This window comes from Rana temporaria, chromosome 12 (assembly GCF_905171775.1).
Source record: "Rana temporaria chromosome 12, aRanTem1.1, whole genome shotgun sequence".
NCBI lineage: Eukaryota > Metazoa > Chordata > Amphibia > Anura > Ranidae > Rana > Rana temporaria.
Genome location: NC_053500.1, coordinates 106,295,008 through 106,312,271, shown reverse-complemented (window position 1 = coordinate 106,312,271; position 17,264 = coordinate 106,295,008). Strand labels below are relative to the sequence as shown.

Sequence of the window (17,264 nt, the reverse complement as noted above, 5' to 3'; positions counted from 1 at the left end):
ATAAACTCCTGGAGCGTTACAAAGGCCAAAAGGCATTACGACATACTCATAATGACCTGTTCTAGTATTGAACGCAGTTTTTCACTTGTCACCCTCCTTTATTCTGACGAGATTGTATGTCCCTTTCAAATCAAGCTTCATGAAAACCTTTGCTCCCTTGAAGCGGTCAAATAACTCTGTAATTAACAGAATCCGATAAGCATTCTTAATCGTGACACGATTGAGACCCCTATAATCAATACAAGGTCTCAGTTCACCACTCTTCTTCTTTACAACGAAGAAACCAGGAATGGCTACATTCTGGAAGCATCTCTTACTGCATTGTGGCGACCAAGACAGAACCTCAGCATGGAGCCGATCAAAAGAAGGGTTGTGCCTCTGTAACCAAGGATAACCAATGGAAACTTAGGTGAAGACAGTATGCCCTCAGTAATCTCTGTCCTCATGTACTGAACCTGCCACAGGGGATGAAAGGCCGCCAGTGTCTATGGCCGCATCTTGTGCACCACACTGACATTGCTACGTGGAAAGGGGTGGAGGAGAGACAGCAAATAATTTCCAGGGCAATTCCTTCTTTCTCAAGGCTGGCTGTCATCCTGTCTGCTCTCGGGATCACAAGCTGGACACCGGCTGCTAAGAGGTGAGTGTTCTTATTTGTCATCGGAGTCTATTTTTGATACTAATTCCACAGATTTGTTGTTCTGTTTCTTTGCTCATCACTTTGTTTTAAGATATGATGTTGGAGCCGATTCAAGGGTAGCCATGGCACTCTATGATTTGAAGTAGATGCCCAAGTGCTCACCATCTAAAACTGGTTTAGAGGCACTTATGGGTCTTGCAGAGGAGGTAGATCAAAAACAGCAGTGTTTTGATTGTCAAAGATTGTCAATGATTTTGAAGCCAATATGCCAGTCATTGCCACTTGAATGAGAGACCATAGGGACCTTGTATTTAGACTCCATCCCCATTTAGAGATGTTTAAGAAGTATTTGTCTTCAAGATACACTGCTGTAAATCAACTTCTCTGTCCACAGGTCCACTGTTTAGATGAAGTTTGTGGCTTGCTGCCATTTCTGAATCCCGAAGTGCCAGATCAGTTTTACAGGTTGTGGCTGTCACTGTTCCTTCATGCTGGGTATGTATTTTTGAATAGATTTTAGAGGGGGATAAAGTTTCCACTGTGTAATATGAATTATATTCTCACAGCTATGTAGAATTCAGCTGAAACCTTTCATTTTCGTAGAGTAAATCTGGGGTTTTAGCCTTATTATCTGTGTCGGCAATACAGGGAGTAAAAAAATTCTACCCAACGGGAACATGGGAGTAATGACCAGAGAGGTTCTAGCCCTTTCCCCACTGGGAAAAAAAATGTTGTTGCTGGGAATATTTTTTCAATATGGTCTTCGAACAAATGGACGTTGCGGTCCTCTTTTAAGCCAAACATGCACTCTAAAAACTTCCATGCTTTTCCAAAACCAAGTGCAAATTACTATTGTATGTTCTAACAGCAGACAAGCAAACCATTGGCAAAGCCAGAAAATCACTTACCCTTTCCTTGACAGAAACAAAGTCAAGGATAAATTCAGTCATATTCCATGAAAAGATAGAAGCCAGAATGATTGGACACAATGTATAAGAATTTCATCATCTGGCATCTCTGGGCCATCCATAATCTCGCAGTAGGATTTGACCTACCGCATGTATTCTTCATTGTCTTTACAACAAGCTGTACTGTAACACTATTTACTTGTTTAACCACTTGCCAACCATGCTATAGCATAATGACGGCTACAGCACAGTCGGCCAAGTCTGGGAGGAATTTGTATGACGTCCTCCCATGATCGCACCCGCTGCAGCATGCGGGTGGCACGCTATGTGATCGATGGGTCCTTTAGACACAGCCAGGGATGGACTGGCCATAGGGACTACAGGGAGTTTCCCGGTGGGCCGATGGCTCAGTGGGCCGTTTTTTAAAACAGAGATTCTCTCAGACCCCCCTGTCTCTTAGTCCCCCCTCTGTCTCTCAGTCCCCCCCTCTGTCTCTCAGTCTCCGTGTCTCTCAGTCCCTCCCTCTTTTAGCCCCCTCCTCTTTCTCTCAGCTCCCCCCCCCCTCTGTCTCTCAGCTCCCCCCCCCTCTGTCTCTCAGCTCCCCCCCTCTGTCTCTCAGCTCCCTCTTCTGTCTCATTCACTCCCTGACTCTTAGGCTGCTTTCACACTGGGGCAGGCATTGACGGTAAAACACTGCTAGTTTTAGCAGCACTTTACTGTCGTTTTAACTGCACTATTCGGTGTCTAGCAGGCGCTTTTAACCCCCACTAGCAGCCGAATTCAAGGTTAAATGCACCCATGTAGCGCTGCTGCCGAAGTGCTTTGCAGGCGCTTCAGCTGCGGTGGCCATTAATTTCAATGGGCAGGAGCATTTTGTACACCGCTCCTCCACCGCCCCAAAGATGCTGCTTGGAGGACTTTTTTAACGCCCTGGCAGCGCTCCAGTGTGAAAGCACTCAGGCTTTCACACTGGGACTGCAGCGGAAGAGTTTTTCAGTCGCTTTACAGGCGCTATTTTTAGCCCCAAAGCGCCTAAAAAACGCCGCAGTGTAAAAAGGGGTCCTACACTCACCCCCTGTCTTTTACACTCACTCTCTTTTTCTTACACTCACCCCCCTCTCTCACCCACCCCCTGTCACCCCTTTCCCTCAACCCTCCCTCTCTCTCTCATTCCCCTCTCTCATTCCCCTCTCTCTCACCCTCTCATGATATACAATAATGGATGTAGGGGCCTTTTGGTGGGCGTGATTTTTCGGGGGGGTGGGGGCAGCATTTTATTGAATTCAAGTGGGCCGGTCTGGATGAAGTCCAGGGCCAAATTTTTGTCCCAGTCCAGCCCTGGACACAGCTGATCATAGATCGGGGTAAAGAGCCAATCAGTGGCTCCTTACAATGCGTATAGCTGTGTCCAATCACAGCTGTTCACGATGTAAAGACACTTGCTGGTTATCCACATTCCTTTCCTCACGCTGTCACAGCGTGAGGAGAGAGTCGGTAACCTGCTAGTGTGAATGAAAGGAGACTTCTGCACTGATAATCAGGGCTCTGATCGTCCGTGTCCTGGTTATCAGTACCCAGCAGTGCTGAGAATTGATGCCCACCAATACTGCCCCATCAGTGCAACCTCATTAGCGTACATCAGTGAAGGAGAAAAATTACCTGTTTGCAACATTCTATAACGGAAAACAAAGATGAACTTTTTTTTTTTTTTGGTCTTTATTAAATAGCATCAAAAGAATCTATTTGTGTGAAAAAAATATATAACAATTTCATATGGGCACAGTGCTGCATGACCGCACAAGAGTGACTGCGATGAAAGCTGAAAGTTTGCCTGTGCAGGAGGGGGGTAAAAGTGCCCTGTAGGCAAGTGGTTAAACTACTAATAAACACATTTAATAAGAAAAAAAAAAAGTTTGGGCTGGAGCTCACTTAAAAAACGAATTTCTTTGGTTGTGCCAGTACTTTGTAAAAGTAATTGGTCTGTTTCCAGTGTAGCCTGGTACCTGTAAGCTGACTTTTTTCTCATTTAGGTAATTCTGTACTCTAGCTAATAATTGAAAGGTATGCTTTAGCTGCACTGAAATGTGAATAGGGAGTTTATATCAAGAACCAAAGACCCAAAATGTTTGTTCTATTTCAGACATGTTCTATATTTTGTATTGCCAGTATTAACATTGAAATACAGTGCCTTGGAAAAGTATTAACCCCCTTGGCATTGTTCATGTTTTATTGCCTCAGTCTGGAATTAACATGGATTGTTTGAGGATTTGCATCATTTACTTTACAGAACATGCCCACAACTTTGAAGATATATATATTTTTTTATCACTGCAAAGCAAACCACAAAGAAGACAAAATAACAGAAAAAGTCAATGTGCATAACTATTCACCCCTCTAAAGTCAATACTTTGTAGAGCCACCTTTTGTGGCTATCACAGCTCTAAGTCACTTTGGATAAGTCTCTATGAGCTCGCCACATCTTACCACTGAGACATTCCTCCTTGCAAAACTGCTCCAGCTCTTCAAGTTGGATGGTTTGCGCTTGTGAACAGCAAACTTTAAGTCTGACCACATATTTTCTATTGGATTGAGGTCTGGGCTTTGACTAGGCCATTCAAATACATTTACTTGTTTTCCCTTAAACCACTAAAGTATTGCTTTAGCAGTGGAAGGTGAACCTCTGTCCTAGCCTCAAATCACACACAGAGTGGTACAGGTTTTGCTGAAGAATATCCCTGTATTTAGCACAATCCATCTTTTCCTCAACTCTGACCAGTTTCCCAGTCCAGACTGCTGAAAAAGTGGATGGTGTTCTTTCGGTGTTGGGTTGGCGCCAGACATAGTTTTATTTGATGGCCAAAAAGTTACATTTTAGTCTCGCCAGACCAGAGCACCTTCCTCCATACATTTTGGGAGTCTCCCACATGCCTTTTCGCAAACTCAAAATGTGCCATTTTGTTTTTTGCTGAAAGTAATGGCTTTCTTCTGCCCACTCTGCCATAAAGCCCAACTCTATGGAGCGTACTGCTTATTGTCGTTCTATGTACAGATACTCCAGTCTCTGCTATCCAACTCTGCAGATCCTCCAGGGTTACCTTGGGTCTCTGTGCTGCCTCTCTGATGCCCTCCTTGCCCGGTCCATGAGTTTTGGTGTGAGGCCGTCTCTTGGCAGGTTTGCTGTTGTGCCATGTTCTTTCTATTTGGTTATCATAGATTTGATTGTACTCCTAAGGATCATCAAAGATTTGGATTTTTTTTTTTTTTTTTTATAACCTAACCCTAACTTGTACTTCTCAACAACATTGTCCCTTCCTTGTTTGGAGAGTTCCTTGATCTTCATGGCAGTGTTTGGTTAGTGTTGCCTCTTGCTTAGGTGTTGCCGCATCTGGGGCCTTTCAGAAAGGTGTGTGTATGTAATGACCAATCATGTGACACTTAGATTGCACACAGGTGGACATCGTTTCACTAATTATGTGACTTCTGAAGGTAATTGGTTGCACCAGAGCTTTTTATGGGCTACATAACAAAGGGGGTGAATACATATGCACATGCCAAATATAATTTTTTTATTTCTGAAAAATAGTTTTATGTATATATTTAAAAAAAAATATTGAACTAAAGGCTGTAATGTAACAACATAGGTAAAAAGCCAAGGGGATGAATGCTTTTGCAAGGCACTGTATCTTCAGTACTGTGATATTGATCGAATGTTGTAGTTTGATTATGTCTCTCTTTATTTTTTTAGGGTAATTCATTGCTTGGTTTCAGTGATTTTCCAGATGACAGTTCTGCGTGACTTGGAGAAGCTGGCAGGCTGGCTTCGTATTTCCATCATCTACATCCTGAGTGGCATCTCAGGGAACTTGGCCAGTGCCTTATTCTTGCCTTATAGGGCAGAGGTGAGTCAGTGTAAATACCTTGCATCTCTACTTGCCTTCTTATATGTAGCTCTAGCACCATTACATTCTCATTGTAAATAGATTTATACAAGTGGTGCAACCAACTCAAGCTTCTCTTGTGACACTTAGGTCATGTAGAGTTTAAAGCCCAACTCTAGGCAACTAAAAAATATCTCTGGCAGTGGGGCTGTGCCCCCAGAAAATTATAGGGGTGTGATGTGGGCACTACTATATGTCTAGGGAGGAGGGATGAGGGAGTGCTGCGGGCACCAGTATGTTTGTGTCTATAGGGGAGTGCTGCGGATACCAGCATGTTTGTGTCTATGGGGGAGTGCTGTGGATACCAGTATGTTTGTATCTATGGAGGAGGGATGGGGGGAATGGTGTGGGCACCAGTATGTTTGTGTCTATGGTGGAGGGATGGGGGAGTGCTGTGGGCACCACTATGTTTGTGTCTATGGAGGAGGGATGAGGGAGTGCTCTGTGGGCACCAGTATGTTTGTGTCAATGGGGGAGTGTTGTAAGTATCACCATGTTTGTGCCTGCGGAGGAGGGTTATGGGATTGCTGTGTGTGCCGGCATGTGTGTCTGTGGAGGAGGCATGGGGAAATATTTCAGACATAGGCATTTTTGGAGGAACAGCAGTTATCATTGGGTAAATCTATCCCAGCCTACCGCCTTTCCCTAATTACTGTAGGCACTTTAGATTTTTCAGATAAAAAATGGAAACGGCCCCTTTACCACATGTGCACCAAGCTGGACGGAATTAAATCCTGACATTTCATGTCAAAAGCAAAGAAAGAAAGGCTCACCAGCCTAGTGTGTTACCGTTGACAGATTTAATAAAATAAAATGGTAATGAAAAACTACTCACAAGAGAACTGACATAGTAGGCTTGTCAACAACGATGTGGTAGATACCCCTCGACCCGCACTTCAGAATAGGGGGGATAGAGGTGTGTCACTTCATCAGAGCGCAGCAAGGCCACTGTTACTGTTTTTGACACTGTTGGTGTGTTCCATGTGGAATATTGAATAACTGTTGGACAATCCACCCGTGCGCAGGAGTTTGTTTGCTTCCTGACATTTCATGTAACCACCCTTATTAGTAGAAGGCTGTTCTCCTTCCCTTTGGAAGACTGTCATAAACATAACATTGATGTCTGGTCTCCTTAAAATCTTTCGGTATCTTTACTTATTGCACCGTACTGGATGAAAGTGTTTCTGTGTCACCCACCTGTGACTCTCTCGGGCACGTACATCTCCCTCTCGTGTCTGACTTTCCAGCTTTCATGCAATTAACCTGAGATTATTAGCTAGATTCAGAAAGAGTTAGGCCGGCTTATCTACAGATAAGCCGACCTAACTCGGAATCTACGCCGACTTATGTTTAAGTGTATTCTCAAACAGAGATACGCTTAAACATATCTAAGATACGACGGCTTGCGCCGTCCTATCTTAGGTTGCAATATTGAGGCTGGCCGCTAGGTGGCGCTTCCATTGCGGTCGGCGTAGAATATGCAAATCAGTAGATACGCCGATTCACGAACGTACGCCCGGCCGCCGCAGTACATTTACGCCGTTTCCGTAAGGCATTATCAGGCCTAAAGTTATTCCATCTAATAGATGGAATAGTAATGTTAAAGTATGGCCGCCGTTCCCGCTTCGAAATTCGAAATTTTTACTTTGTTTGCGTAAGTCGTCCGTGAATAGGGATTTACGTCGTTTACGTCCACGTCGAAATCAATAGGCCCGTGCGGCGTACTTAGCCGCAATGCACACTGGGAAATGTATGCGCATGAGCAGTTAAAAAAAACCCGTCAAAAACGTAAGGTCAAGCTCCATTAACATAAACACGCCCCCTTACACACATTTGAATTAGGCGCCCTTACGCCTGCCCGCTTTAGGCTACGCCGCCGTAACTTAGCAGGCAAGTCCATTGTGAATCATGTACTTGCCTCGCTAACTTACGGCGGCGTAGCTTAAATGCCTTAAGCTTCGCCGCCTTAAAGTTGCGGCAACGTACCTGAATCTAGCTATATGTGTCTAGCCTGTCATTAATATGTGTTCAGGCAGCCAGGATCTGTTTGTCGCTCTCACTGGTCATTGTACTTTCCCGAGCCATAAATGTTTATATTGGTCTCTGTTCAGACTCACTCAGCAGGGGTCTCAAACTGGCGGCCCTCCAGTTTTTTGCAAAACTACAAGTCCCATCATGCATTTGCCTGTGGGAGTCATGCTTGTAACTGTCAGCCCTGCAATGCCTCATGGAACTTGTAGTTTTGCAACAGATGGAGGGCTGCCAGTTTGAGACCCCTGGTTCAGAGTGTCAGTTATTTCCTGATAATATTCTCCTTTCTGTTAGTGCCTTTGTCTTTGCATAACAATAAAGCAAATTCTATTTTGATGACATGGTATAGTAAAAGAAAAATCACAACAGGGTGTTATGCAAAGCTGATTAATTTCCAGTTGTTTGCAGTTTAATTTGTACATGTTTTATTTCTTTTGTGAGTGTCGGTCAGTTTGTAAAATATTAAAAGTTAGCAGCCACAAATACAGTAGCTGCTGAATTTAATAAAAGGAAACTTGTGTGTCCAGGGATCCAGCTTTGTCCTTGCCCTCATTATAGGTCTTGAATGATGTGCTTTGAAAATTAAACTGTTTTGTGTCTTTGTGTTAAAGGCTCTTAGGCCTGGTTTACACTAGTGTGATTTCACATGTGACTTGAGTCTCACAGAATCGCATGACAAGGGAAATCACGTTGATTTCAATGGTGTCCATTCACATCAATGCGACTCGGCATGGAGCATTTTCAGAAAAGGTTCCTATAACTACTTTGGTGCAGTCAGATAAAAATCACATTGCAGCAGTGTGAACCTAGTCTTAAAGTGGTTGTAAAGGGCAAAGGTAAGAAACTTTGTGTGTTGCCAGCCCCCCCCCCCCCAATATTCACCTGAGATCCCTCTCATTCCAGCCGGGAGCCTTGGCTGTCCTGGTTCTCTCTCTCCTCATTGGCTGACTCAGCAGAGAGGGCAAGGGGCGAGGCTGAGCCACGGTTCTGTATTTTATGGGCACATAGAGCGTGGCTTGGGAGCTAGTATGCACCAGTGCACCCATAGCAAGCGGATTGCGATTGGGGGCGCACTGGTCAAGGTGGAGGAGCCAGGAGCACCGGTGGGAGACCAGAGAAGACGTTCAGGGCTGCTCTGTGAAAAAACATTGTACAGAGCAGGTATGACATGTTTGTTTATTTATTTTTCTTTTAAGCTGAGGCTTTAATATCACTTTAAATTGACTCAATTTAACAAAATAAATAAAACTTGTGATAAGTATTGAGCACAGGCCCTTTTAGAGATGCCTGCAGAGCAGATAACTGCAGCAGCATTCAGTGCCCCTGCTCTGCCTGAATCCTGAGCAGTCCTGATCAGGCAAAGCTCTCAGGATGCCAGAATGGAGGGGGGCAGAGCTATTAATCTAGATTCTGGTTAATTCATAGAAGCTGTAGTACAGCTTTTACGAATGGCGGATCTGGCAGGAAAAGACAAGTATAGTCAGGCTCTCTTGATGACCGCTCCTGACAGTCCTTTAGTTGTATTAACCGCTGTCGCACAAGGAAGATTACAGTGAGCGGAGAGGGCTGGTGGACCGAGGAGGATTCCTACTAAAACGAGGAAGAGTCAACACAAGGGACACATCAAACTGTAAGTTATGTCTCTTGTGCTGATATTTCAGTTTGTGTTTTTTTTTTTTTTTTTGGCTTCACTTAGGCTTTAAGATCAATGCTACAAATCCACTTGTTTGCAACTAATGCCTTTTATGTGTTTTTCACGCCAACAGATTCTTAATCCTAAGGCCCCATACACACGATAGAATCTATCCGCAGATAAATCCCATCGAATGGGTTTCAGCGGATAGATTCTATGGTGTGTACACTCCGGCGGATATTTATCCGCGGATATTTCCGAATTCCAGCAGATAAATATTTGTCGACATGCACAGAATATCTATCTGCTGGAATCGGATCCCACGGATGGATCCGCTCGTCTGTACAGACTCACCGGATCCATCCGTCCAAAGGGATTCCCCGCACGCGTCGTAATGATTTGACGCATGCGTGGAATTCCTTATATGACAGCGTCGCCGCGTCATAATCGCGGCGACGGCGCGACACGTCATCGCCAGAGGATTTCGGCGCGGATTTCAATGCGATGGTGTGTACACGCCATCGCATAGAAATCTGCTGAAATCCTCGAGAGGATTTATCCGCGGATACGGTCCGCTGGACCGTATCCGCGGATAAATCCTCTCGTGTGTATGGGGCCTAAGGCTTTATAATTAAGCACCAGATAGTTCGAAACATATCCAGGCATTGGCTGTGAATTTTTGGCTTGTGGCTTTTAAAATGAAACTTTAGACAGACAAGTTTGGTTGTATAAGGATAAACAGACCTTACCATGTAAAATTTGTTTTTGCCTTGAATTCTACCTAAAAACCTCACTGCATTTTGTTACGTTCTCTTTTAATGTTTCCCTTTTCTCTCCTTGTCTGCAGGTTGGTCCTGCCGGATCTCAGTTTGGTCTCTTGGCATGCCTTTTTGTTGAACTCTTCCAGAGCTGGCAGATACTGGCCAAACCATGGAAAGCCTTCTTTAAGCTTGTTGGCATCGTCCTCTTTCTGTTCTTGTTTGGACTGCTCCCATGGATTGACAACATAGCTCACATTTTTGGCTTCATCAGTGGTCTACTTCTGTCCTTCGCCTTCCTTCCATACATTACTTTTGGCACAGTTGACAAGTATCGCAAGAGAGTCATGATCATCATCTCGCTGTTTGTTTTTATTGGTCTCTTTGCCTCTTTGGTCATCTGGCTTTATGTACATCCAATTAACTGGACTTGGATTGAATACTTGACCTGTATCCCTTTTACCAACAAGTTCTGTGAAAAGTATGATATAGACCACATACTCCACTAGTGCCAATCTTTTCTACAATATGGTAAACCTCTGAGGTACGGTTAAACATGGAGAACTTGAAGATGCTCCTAGACTGAATTATGGTTAGTCCATAACAGCTTGATCAGCATTAATATGAATAATGCGTGATGGTTAACATTTCATACCAGAAGAGCGAGAGTTATCTGAGTCAGTTCTAGAACCAGTCCACATCTGTGCCTGCTTCTGGATTTACAAACAATGTGAAATTTACTTGGAGAGGAGTCTAAACTGACTTTTCAGACATGGATTTCTTTTGAACTCTACAGCTCAGGAATTACCCTTCACTTCAGTTATTTTCCATACATGATGGGTATTCTCAAATGGCCCTGTGTGATCACAGTTAATGGAAGACTGTGTTTGAGATCTTTTACATTGTTTTCCTTATTGTCGTTTGATAGAGTTGCATCTGAAGGAGACATTTGACCTTATACATCTAGCAGTTGCAATATACCACATTTGTTTAGTATCATTTAAAGCAGTGTTATTAGCTGCACTTTGGGTAATACCATGTGATTCTTCAAAGACAGAAAAGCTATTACCATCAGAAAATCTCTACCAGTGCTAAAACAACCTGAGTTTTTCCCTTGTTGGCGTCAGACATTACAGTGATGTTAGGTGTACATATGTCTAGACATTGCTAGGTCCCTGAGTTGGCAGAACTCTATAAATCTTTAAGCTTGGTCTCTTTGGAAAGGAGAGGAAGCAGCATAATCATAGTTAACAGGAGAGGTTTTACCCCCTTCCTAACAGTGGGCATTAGGGTAGTTTATATACAGATTGTGCATAAAACGTAAAGACCTCTACCATTAAATAGGTTGGGTTGAGATCTCTATAACAAGATGTCACCATCGCTCCTTCCTGGTTGGTTGATATCAGATTGTAAGCACTTGGCATTGGGCAAGCGGTTCCCAAAAAGGACGCTGCCCATTCATTACTGGAGATACCTTCACTTATGGGTGGCATGCCAGGCAGTTATCTCATGAGGGAGGGGGGCTTGGGAATACTTAAAGACCAAAAAAGTAACTCTGCTGATCCTGGTAGTGCACATGATCAGCATTGGTCAGCTCACTGAATACTGCTGCTTATCATATAGGATCTCTCTTCAGGCTAAGTTGGCATAATGAAACACTAGGCCGAGATTACTTGGCCCTATCTTACTACTTTTTTTTGTTTTTGCACATTTTATCAATATGAATACTTTCTGAACAATGAACAATCATTTAGTTGCATTCTACTTTCTAGTAAATGGTACTCCAAGTTAAACAAAATGTGCTGCATATACCCATCTAGCTTACTAAATGGGCACCAATAACTAGTTTCCTAGAATGGACGTCTTTTCTTAGCGCTGCTTGGAAAAGTCTTACCAAAAAAATCTTAGGCTGCCACTATGTTTTCTGTTCGCACATTGTCTAAATTCTGCCAGGTGGATGTTCAGACCCCATCTGAGACGAGCTTTGGGCATAAGAAACATAGGGTTGAGCTGCAGACAGTGACCAGTTCCTTTGTATTCATTGGGCTTGTAAGTGGTTTGCTGCTGTGTTGCCCACCCCTCGGTTGACCAACTTTTGGATGTCCCGAATGTTAATGACATCCTGTGTCCCTCAATGTCCAAGTGAAAAAAGATTGAATTCTTGTGTTCACCAAAAAATGCTTTTATTTAAGTCCCTTGAGGGACACGGGTCCCACCCCCTCTGTGTTTATGATCATGCTTTTGGTACTGCTTTACTACAAGCTGCAGTATGCTAGCAATAGGAGGTTGGCCTACATTATTTGCCAACATTGTTATTTACCATTGTCCAATTCTCCTGTAGGCACCAGTATAACCCAGCTGTTTCTAAAGTTGACCTTAACTCCCTTTTGCCTGTCATCGTTCACGCTAGGCATTCAAGATCAAGTAGATATCTGACCTCCTTGAAAGTTGGGGACTGTCCCATACACAGGCAGAATAATGGCTAGTTCTTGGCTGAGAATCGGCTTGTGTGTAATCACCAATCCCAAACAAACCCCCCAAAAAATCTGTACTTTTTACCAAGCTTCTTTACTGGAGTATAGCCAGGAAGGCATGTGTTATTGGATGATACGTTTCTGGCTTATTTACCCTGTACATTTACAAGGACAACCCCATCACTTTACCATCATGGCCCAATACTCACCTTCCTTTTTATATTTTCATCACTTCCTCTCAGCCTGAAGAACCGAATGGCACACACACCTACTTTATTTGTAGGCCTTTGTCATCTTGAAACCACAGACTTTGACATGTGCAATACAGAGGCAAGCACACATCTATTTTAGTCCTATAATGGGACATCAGGGACCTTCTGTACCTCACCTCTAGTCATGATGCACATATATCAGGTACACTTGTTCTGTTCATTTGTATTGCAGAAATGGACCAAAATTTTTGCACAGTGACTCCAGTGTATAAATTATGTCACTGTGCAGACACCTGAAAGCTGATCCTACTGAGAATGAGAAAGGGCTTTAGTTTTTTCACAGATACTGGAATATTTTTACTATAAGACTTTTGCATGGGACTCTTGGATTTTATTGAAACCCTTTGCTGCGCAACAGGGTCTGCTCTGCAAGGTGTTGCAGACCATATGGAGTGAATGTTCATTTTGTACAAGCGCCGTTCTGATGTCAAGAGACATATATGCAACCAAGGTCATTTTTGATGCTACTTTTGACAAAGTGTTTATATTTAATTTATTTGAACCAAGAATATTTGAATTTCTCTACTCCTGAAACTTTTTGATTCCTACTCTATAAAGAGTAGAATTTTGTAAGACAGTACCTGTTGCAGGAGACCTGAACTTTGAAATAAAACACTTAACAGGCGTTTTCATTTTTGGTGTGTTGTGTATTATGTTGTGTATTATTGCTGTAAATTTTAGAGTTGAACTCCAGTTTTGCACTTCTACTGAACTTGCTTGCTCAGATTTCATTGCACACTGTGAGAACATCGGATTCAGCCCACCTCATTTCCTGGTTGTAGGACTTCCATCATCTGCCTTTTCCTCCCCATCATTACTGTCCCTGGCCCACACCTTTCATTTTTTGGAGTTTAGTTTTTATTCATGGAGGCTCACCTTTACAGGTGGGTGTTAACTAGGACAGTGCGAATGCAAATAAAGCCGCTTTCCAAATTGGCATCCAACTATCAAGACATATTTGCACAAATTCTAAGAACCAGCCTGTTAGCATTAAGGCTAAGGGCTGGTAAAGGGTAGTTATGGAATTATTTCTGATTGAGATTCTAAAAACAGAAGTTAATACTGCAGATGCAGGAACAGATACACAGGACACAATCACTGTGTGTAAAATGTCCTTTCAGTGTCAAAATGTAATATTACGTGTTATTTTATACATAGGTAAGAAAGGGGTGGTGTGAGATGTTATTAAAAACTAACAAATAGAAATACCATATTTTCAGGCGTATAAGACTACCTTTTACACTTAGAAAAAAGGCAAAAAATCGGGGGTCATCTTATACGCTGGGTAAAGAATGCTGCCCTAAGGATGTCAGCCCCCTGGATGCCCGCTGGATGTCCGGTAATACTGTAGGTGGATTCAGCCACCTACAGTATTCGCCGCTGAGCCAATCCCAGCGAGTGATGTATTCTGTTAATGAACACAGAGCCTGCTTGGATTGGAGTAACAGAGAGAGCTTTGAGAGAGAGAGAGAGATGATGGTTGATGATGCTACAGCCTCTGCCAATCCAAGCAGGCTTTGTATTCATTAAAAGAATACATCGCTCGCCATACTTCACAGGGTAAATCCATTCACTGATCTCCCATTTACTATATATCCTGCTGTTTGCCTTTGAGGTCCCATGCACCCAAGAGGAACAGGTGAATCTGGGACATAGGGCAGGGGGGTGGTTGTATTACTAGTGAATTTTAATACATTTATTAAATGCATTTTAGTGGACAATTCCCATAGAATGTAACCAAAATGTGGTATAGGTTTGGTTAGAAAAAAATCTACTTTCCAGAGGTGTGGCATTCAAGAAATCTGTCTGTGTTATTAATGTTTTGATTTAGGCGCCTTTCACACGGGCGGCTGTTTTGCCGCAGATAAAAGCATCATAATTTTATCAGAAAATCAACACTCCAGGCACAGCGATCAGCTGCATTTGCACACCGCGATTACATGCGTTTACATGCGGTTGCGTTTAACGGCGGTAGAAATGTATAGTCACTCCCACAGCTTTTTTGTCCCTTGTCCCTTGATCTACCCATGATGCATTTCGCTTCTCTGCATGCAAACCTGTGTCTTTGTTCTCTGCCTCAGTGTGCGGTGCAGTTTTGCAGAGAGAGGAGAGATCTGTGTGTTTTTTCTCAATTTATTTGGAAAAATTACTGCTTATAGTTTGCTTGCAATGACCATATTGCTGATGATGAGGATGAAGAGAAGAGAAATTGAGTTTAGATGTCCTCGTCGTTATTGGGTCCATCCCTTAACCTCCCAGCATCTGTCTATCAGGTACTTTGCCCTCATGTACTGTGAGCTGAGGTCTCACGGAGACAAGTTCTTCCATTTCACGAGGATGTCGGTGGCAAGTTTTGATGAGCTCTTGGGACTTGTTGGAGGACGCCTGACCAGAACCAGGACCAATATGAGAAGAGAGAAGTCCAGAGGAACGGCTGTTACTTGTGTTAAGGTAGGCTTTCCATATCATGAATGGATGAAGCTCATGTACATGCAGGTTACTATTCACATAAGTCATACATATTATATATATATGTATGTGTGTGTGTGTACATCTATATCACAGCAGCGATGTGTCTGGCATCACTGCCCTTAATTAATATCTACAGTTTACTTCTATGTCTAATGATTTTAGTTTTGTTATATTTTATGAACTCTTCTCAATTTTGTATTGCAGATACCTTGCCACTGGTGCCAGTTTCACCTCTCACTATCATCAATTCCTAATGGGAATCTCCACTGTGTCTACCATAGTGCACAGTACCTGCCTTGTTGTTTGGGAAGAGATTAAAACAGTGATGCCGGAACCAACATCAAGTCTGTGGGAGGAGATAGCGGAAGAATTTGGGGAGAAGACCAACTTCCCAAATTGCATTGGTGTATTGGATGGGGAACACATACGTCTCATCAAACCACCAAAATCCGGTTCCCGCTACTTCAACTACAAGAAATACTTTTCCATTGTCGTGCCTCCCCACTCAAGAGGCTTTCTCCACACCAGGGAGAAAGCCTTGCATCACTGTGTGCAGTTACAGACAGAAGAACAGGAAGTTACAAACAAAAGAACAGGAAGTGAGGATTTCTCAGAAGAAAAGGACGTTTAATCGAAATCGAAGTATGAGGTAAGTGATGGTGGATCGAGCTATTTAGGGGAAAATAATTATTATTTACAACCCCTGCTTAAAGTGCCATAAACCTAACCTTTTGTTCGCTTAAAAGTATCAAAAACATAACATTAACAAAAACTGAAAAATAAAATATAAATAACACATTGGAAGAAAACTACAAGTTTTCATAAACTGGATAGGAACGCTGGGTATAGTGGCTTGGTTCACTACCAACATCTACTATTGATCCGGAATGGGAAGATGAGGGTGAACTACCTTGCTGTGGCTGAAAATGCATCCTTTGCAAACCAGGGTGAGATGCGAAAGGGGTGTATACATTGGCGGGGGTCCTGCGTATGGGTTCAAGGCAGGTGTGGTTTCATGATCTTGTTGACTTGGCAACGGTTTATTAAATGACCCACTAGGTGTATTAAAACCTTGACCCCCATGGCTGAAATCGAGGATATGGGCGTTGCTCTTTGCACGCAGAAATTATGTAGGTTAGATATGTATACCGTATTTATCGGGGTATTGCGCGCTCCGGCGTATAGTGCGCACCCCTAAAGTGGACCCGCATTCCTGTAAAAAAAAAAAAACATTTTAGTACTTACAGTTTTGGTGTCTTGCGCGGCGGCCTCGTCGGGTCCGGTGTCCGTCTGCGGCTTCGGGTGTCCTCTTCGTCGGGTCCAGCATCCGTCTGCGGCTTCGGGTGTCCTCTTTGTCGGGTCCGGCGTCCTGCGGTGTCCTCCCCGCTCGATCCCTGCGCCGAGTTTGAACACTGCGCCGGCATATACCGAGCGCAGTACACTCTGGTATAGTCGGGCAGGCTCGGCTACTCTCGCGCTTACGTCCTGTACGTCCAGGACATGAGCGCGAGAGTAGCCGAGCCTGCCCGAATATACACGAGTGTACTGCGCTTGGTATATGCCGGCGCAGTGTTCAAACTCGGCGCGGGAAAGCGTATATCGGGCACCAACGATTTTGCTCTGATTTTCAGGGCAAAAAAGTGCCAGGTATACGCCGATAAATACGGTATATATATCACCCCTGACTTCTGTACGCTTTTCTGCTGGAAATTCCCTGAGTACAGAAAGTCACATCCTCAAATACATGTTGAGGAATTCATAATTTTTGGAGGTTGGGTTTTGTGACTGATTTCTCATCTCCTCAAGTAAACGATCAAAATATTGTTCAAAAGGGGGTTCTTGCTGAGTACGGCGTGGTCGACGAGTGGTAGCACTAGACTGGACTCTCCTACCAGAAGTTGCCTGCAAATAGATAGAATATACAGATTATGCTTTTGAAGTAGAGGTCACACTTGGTGGACAGCAACTGCCACACCTGATGCTTGCCCAAAATATTTAAAGTAGTGGCAGAGCTTGCAGCACCTGTTTTAAATAAATCAGACATAGGCACTTGATTTTGCCTCCAAAAACACACTTAATTATATTAGCAGCAAGACCTACAAAGCCAAGTATTGTGGACACCTCCAAAGACTAATGTG

The 17,264-nt window shown here is 43.4% G+C and overlaps 1 protein-coding gene across 1 annotated transcript in view; it reads left to right on the top strand.

The window, feature by feature from the left end:
• Positions 1–13,286, top strand: part of RHBDF2 (rhomboid 5 homolog 2) — a 183,415-nt gene extending 170,129 nt beyond the window's left edge. Inside the window, exons 17-19 of the mRNA XM_040330100.1 lie at positions 1,035–1,135; positions 5,294–5,447; positions 9,998–13,286. Of these exons, the coding sequence (XP_040186034.1) occupies positions 1,035–1,135; positions 5,294–5,447; positions 9,998–10,417 (675 nt within the window). The 3' untranslated portion in view covers positions 10,418–13,286. The remainder of the gene's footprint in view (positions 1–1,034; positions 1,136–5,293; positions 5,448–9,997) is intronic.
• The last annotated feature ends 3,978 nt before the right edge of the window (positions 13,287–17,264 follow it).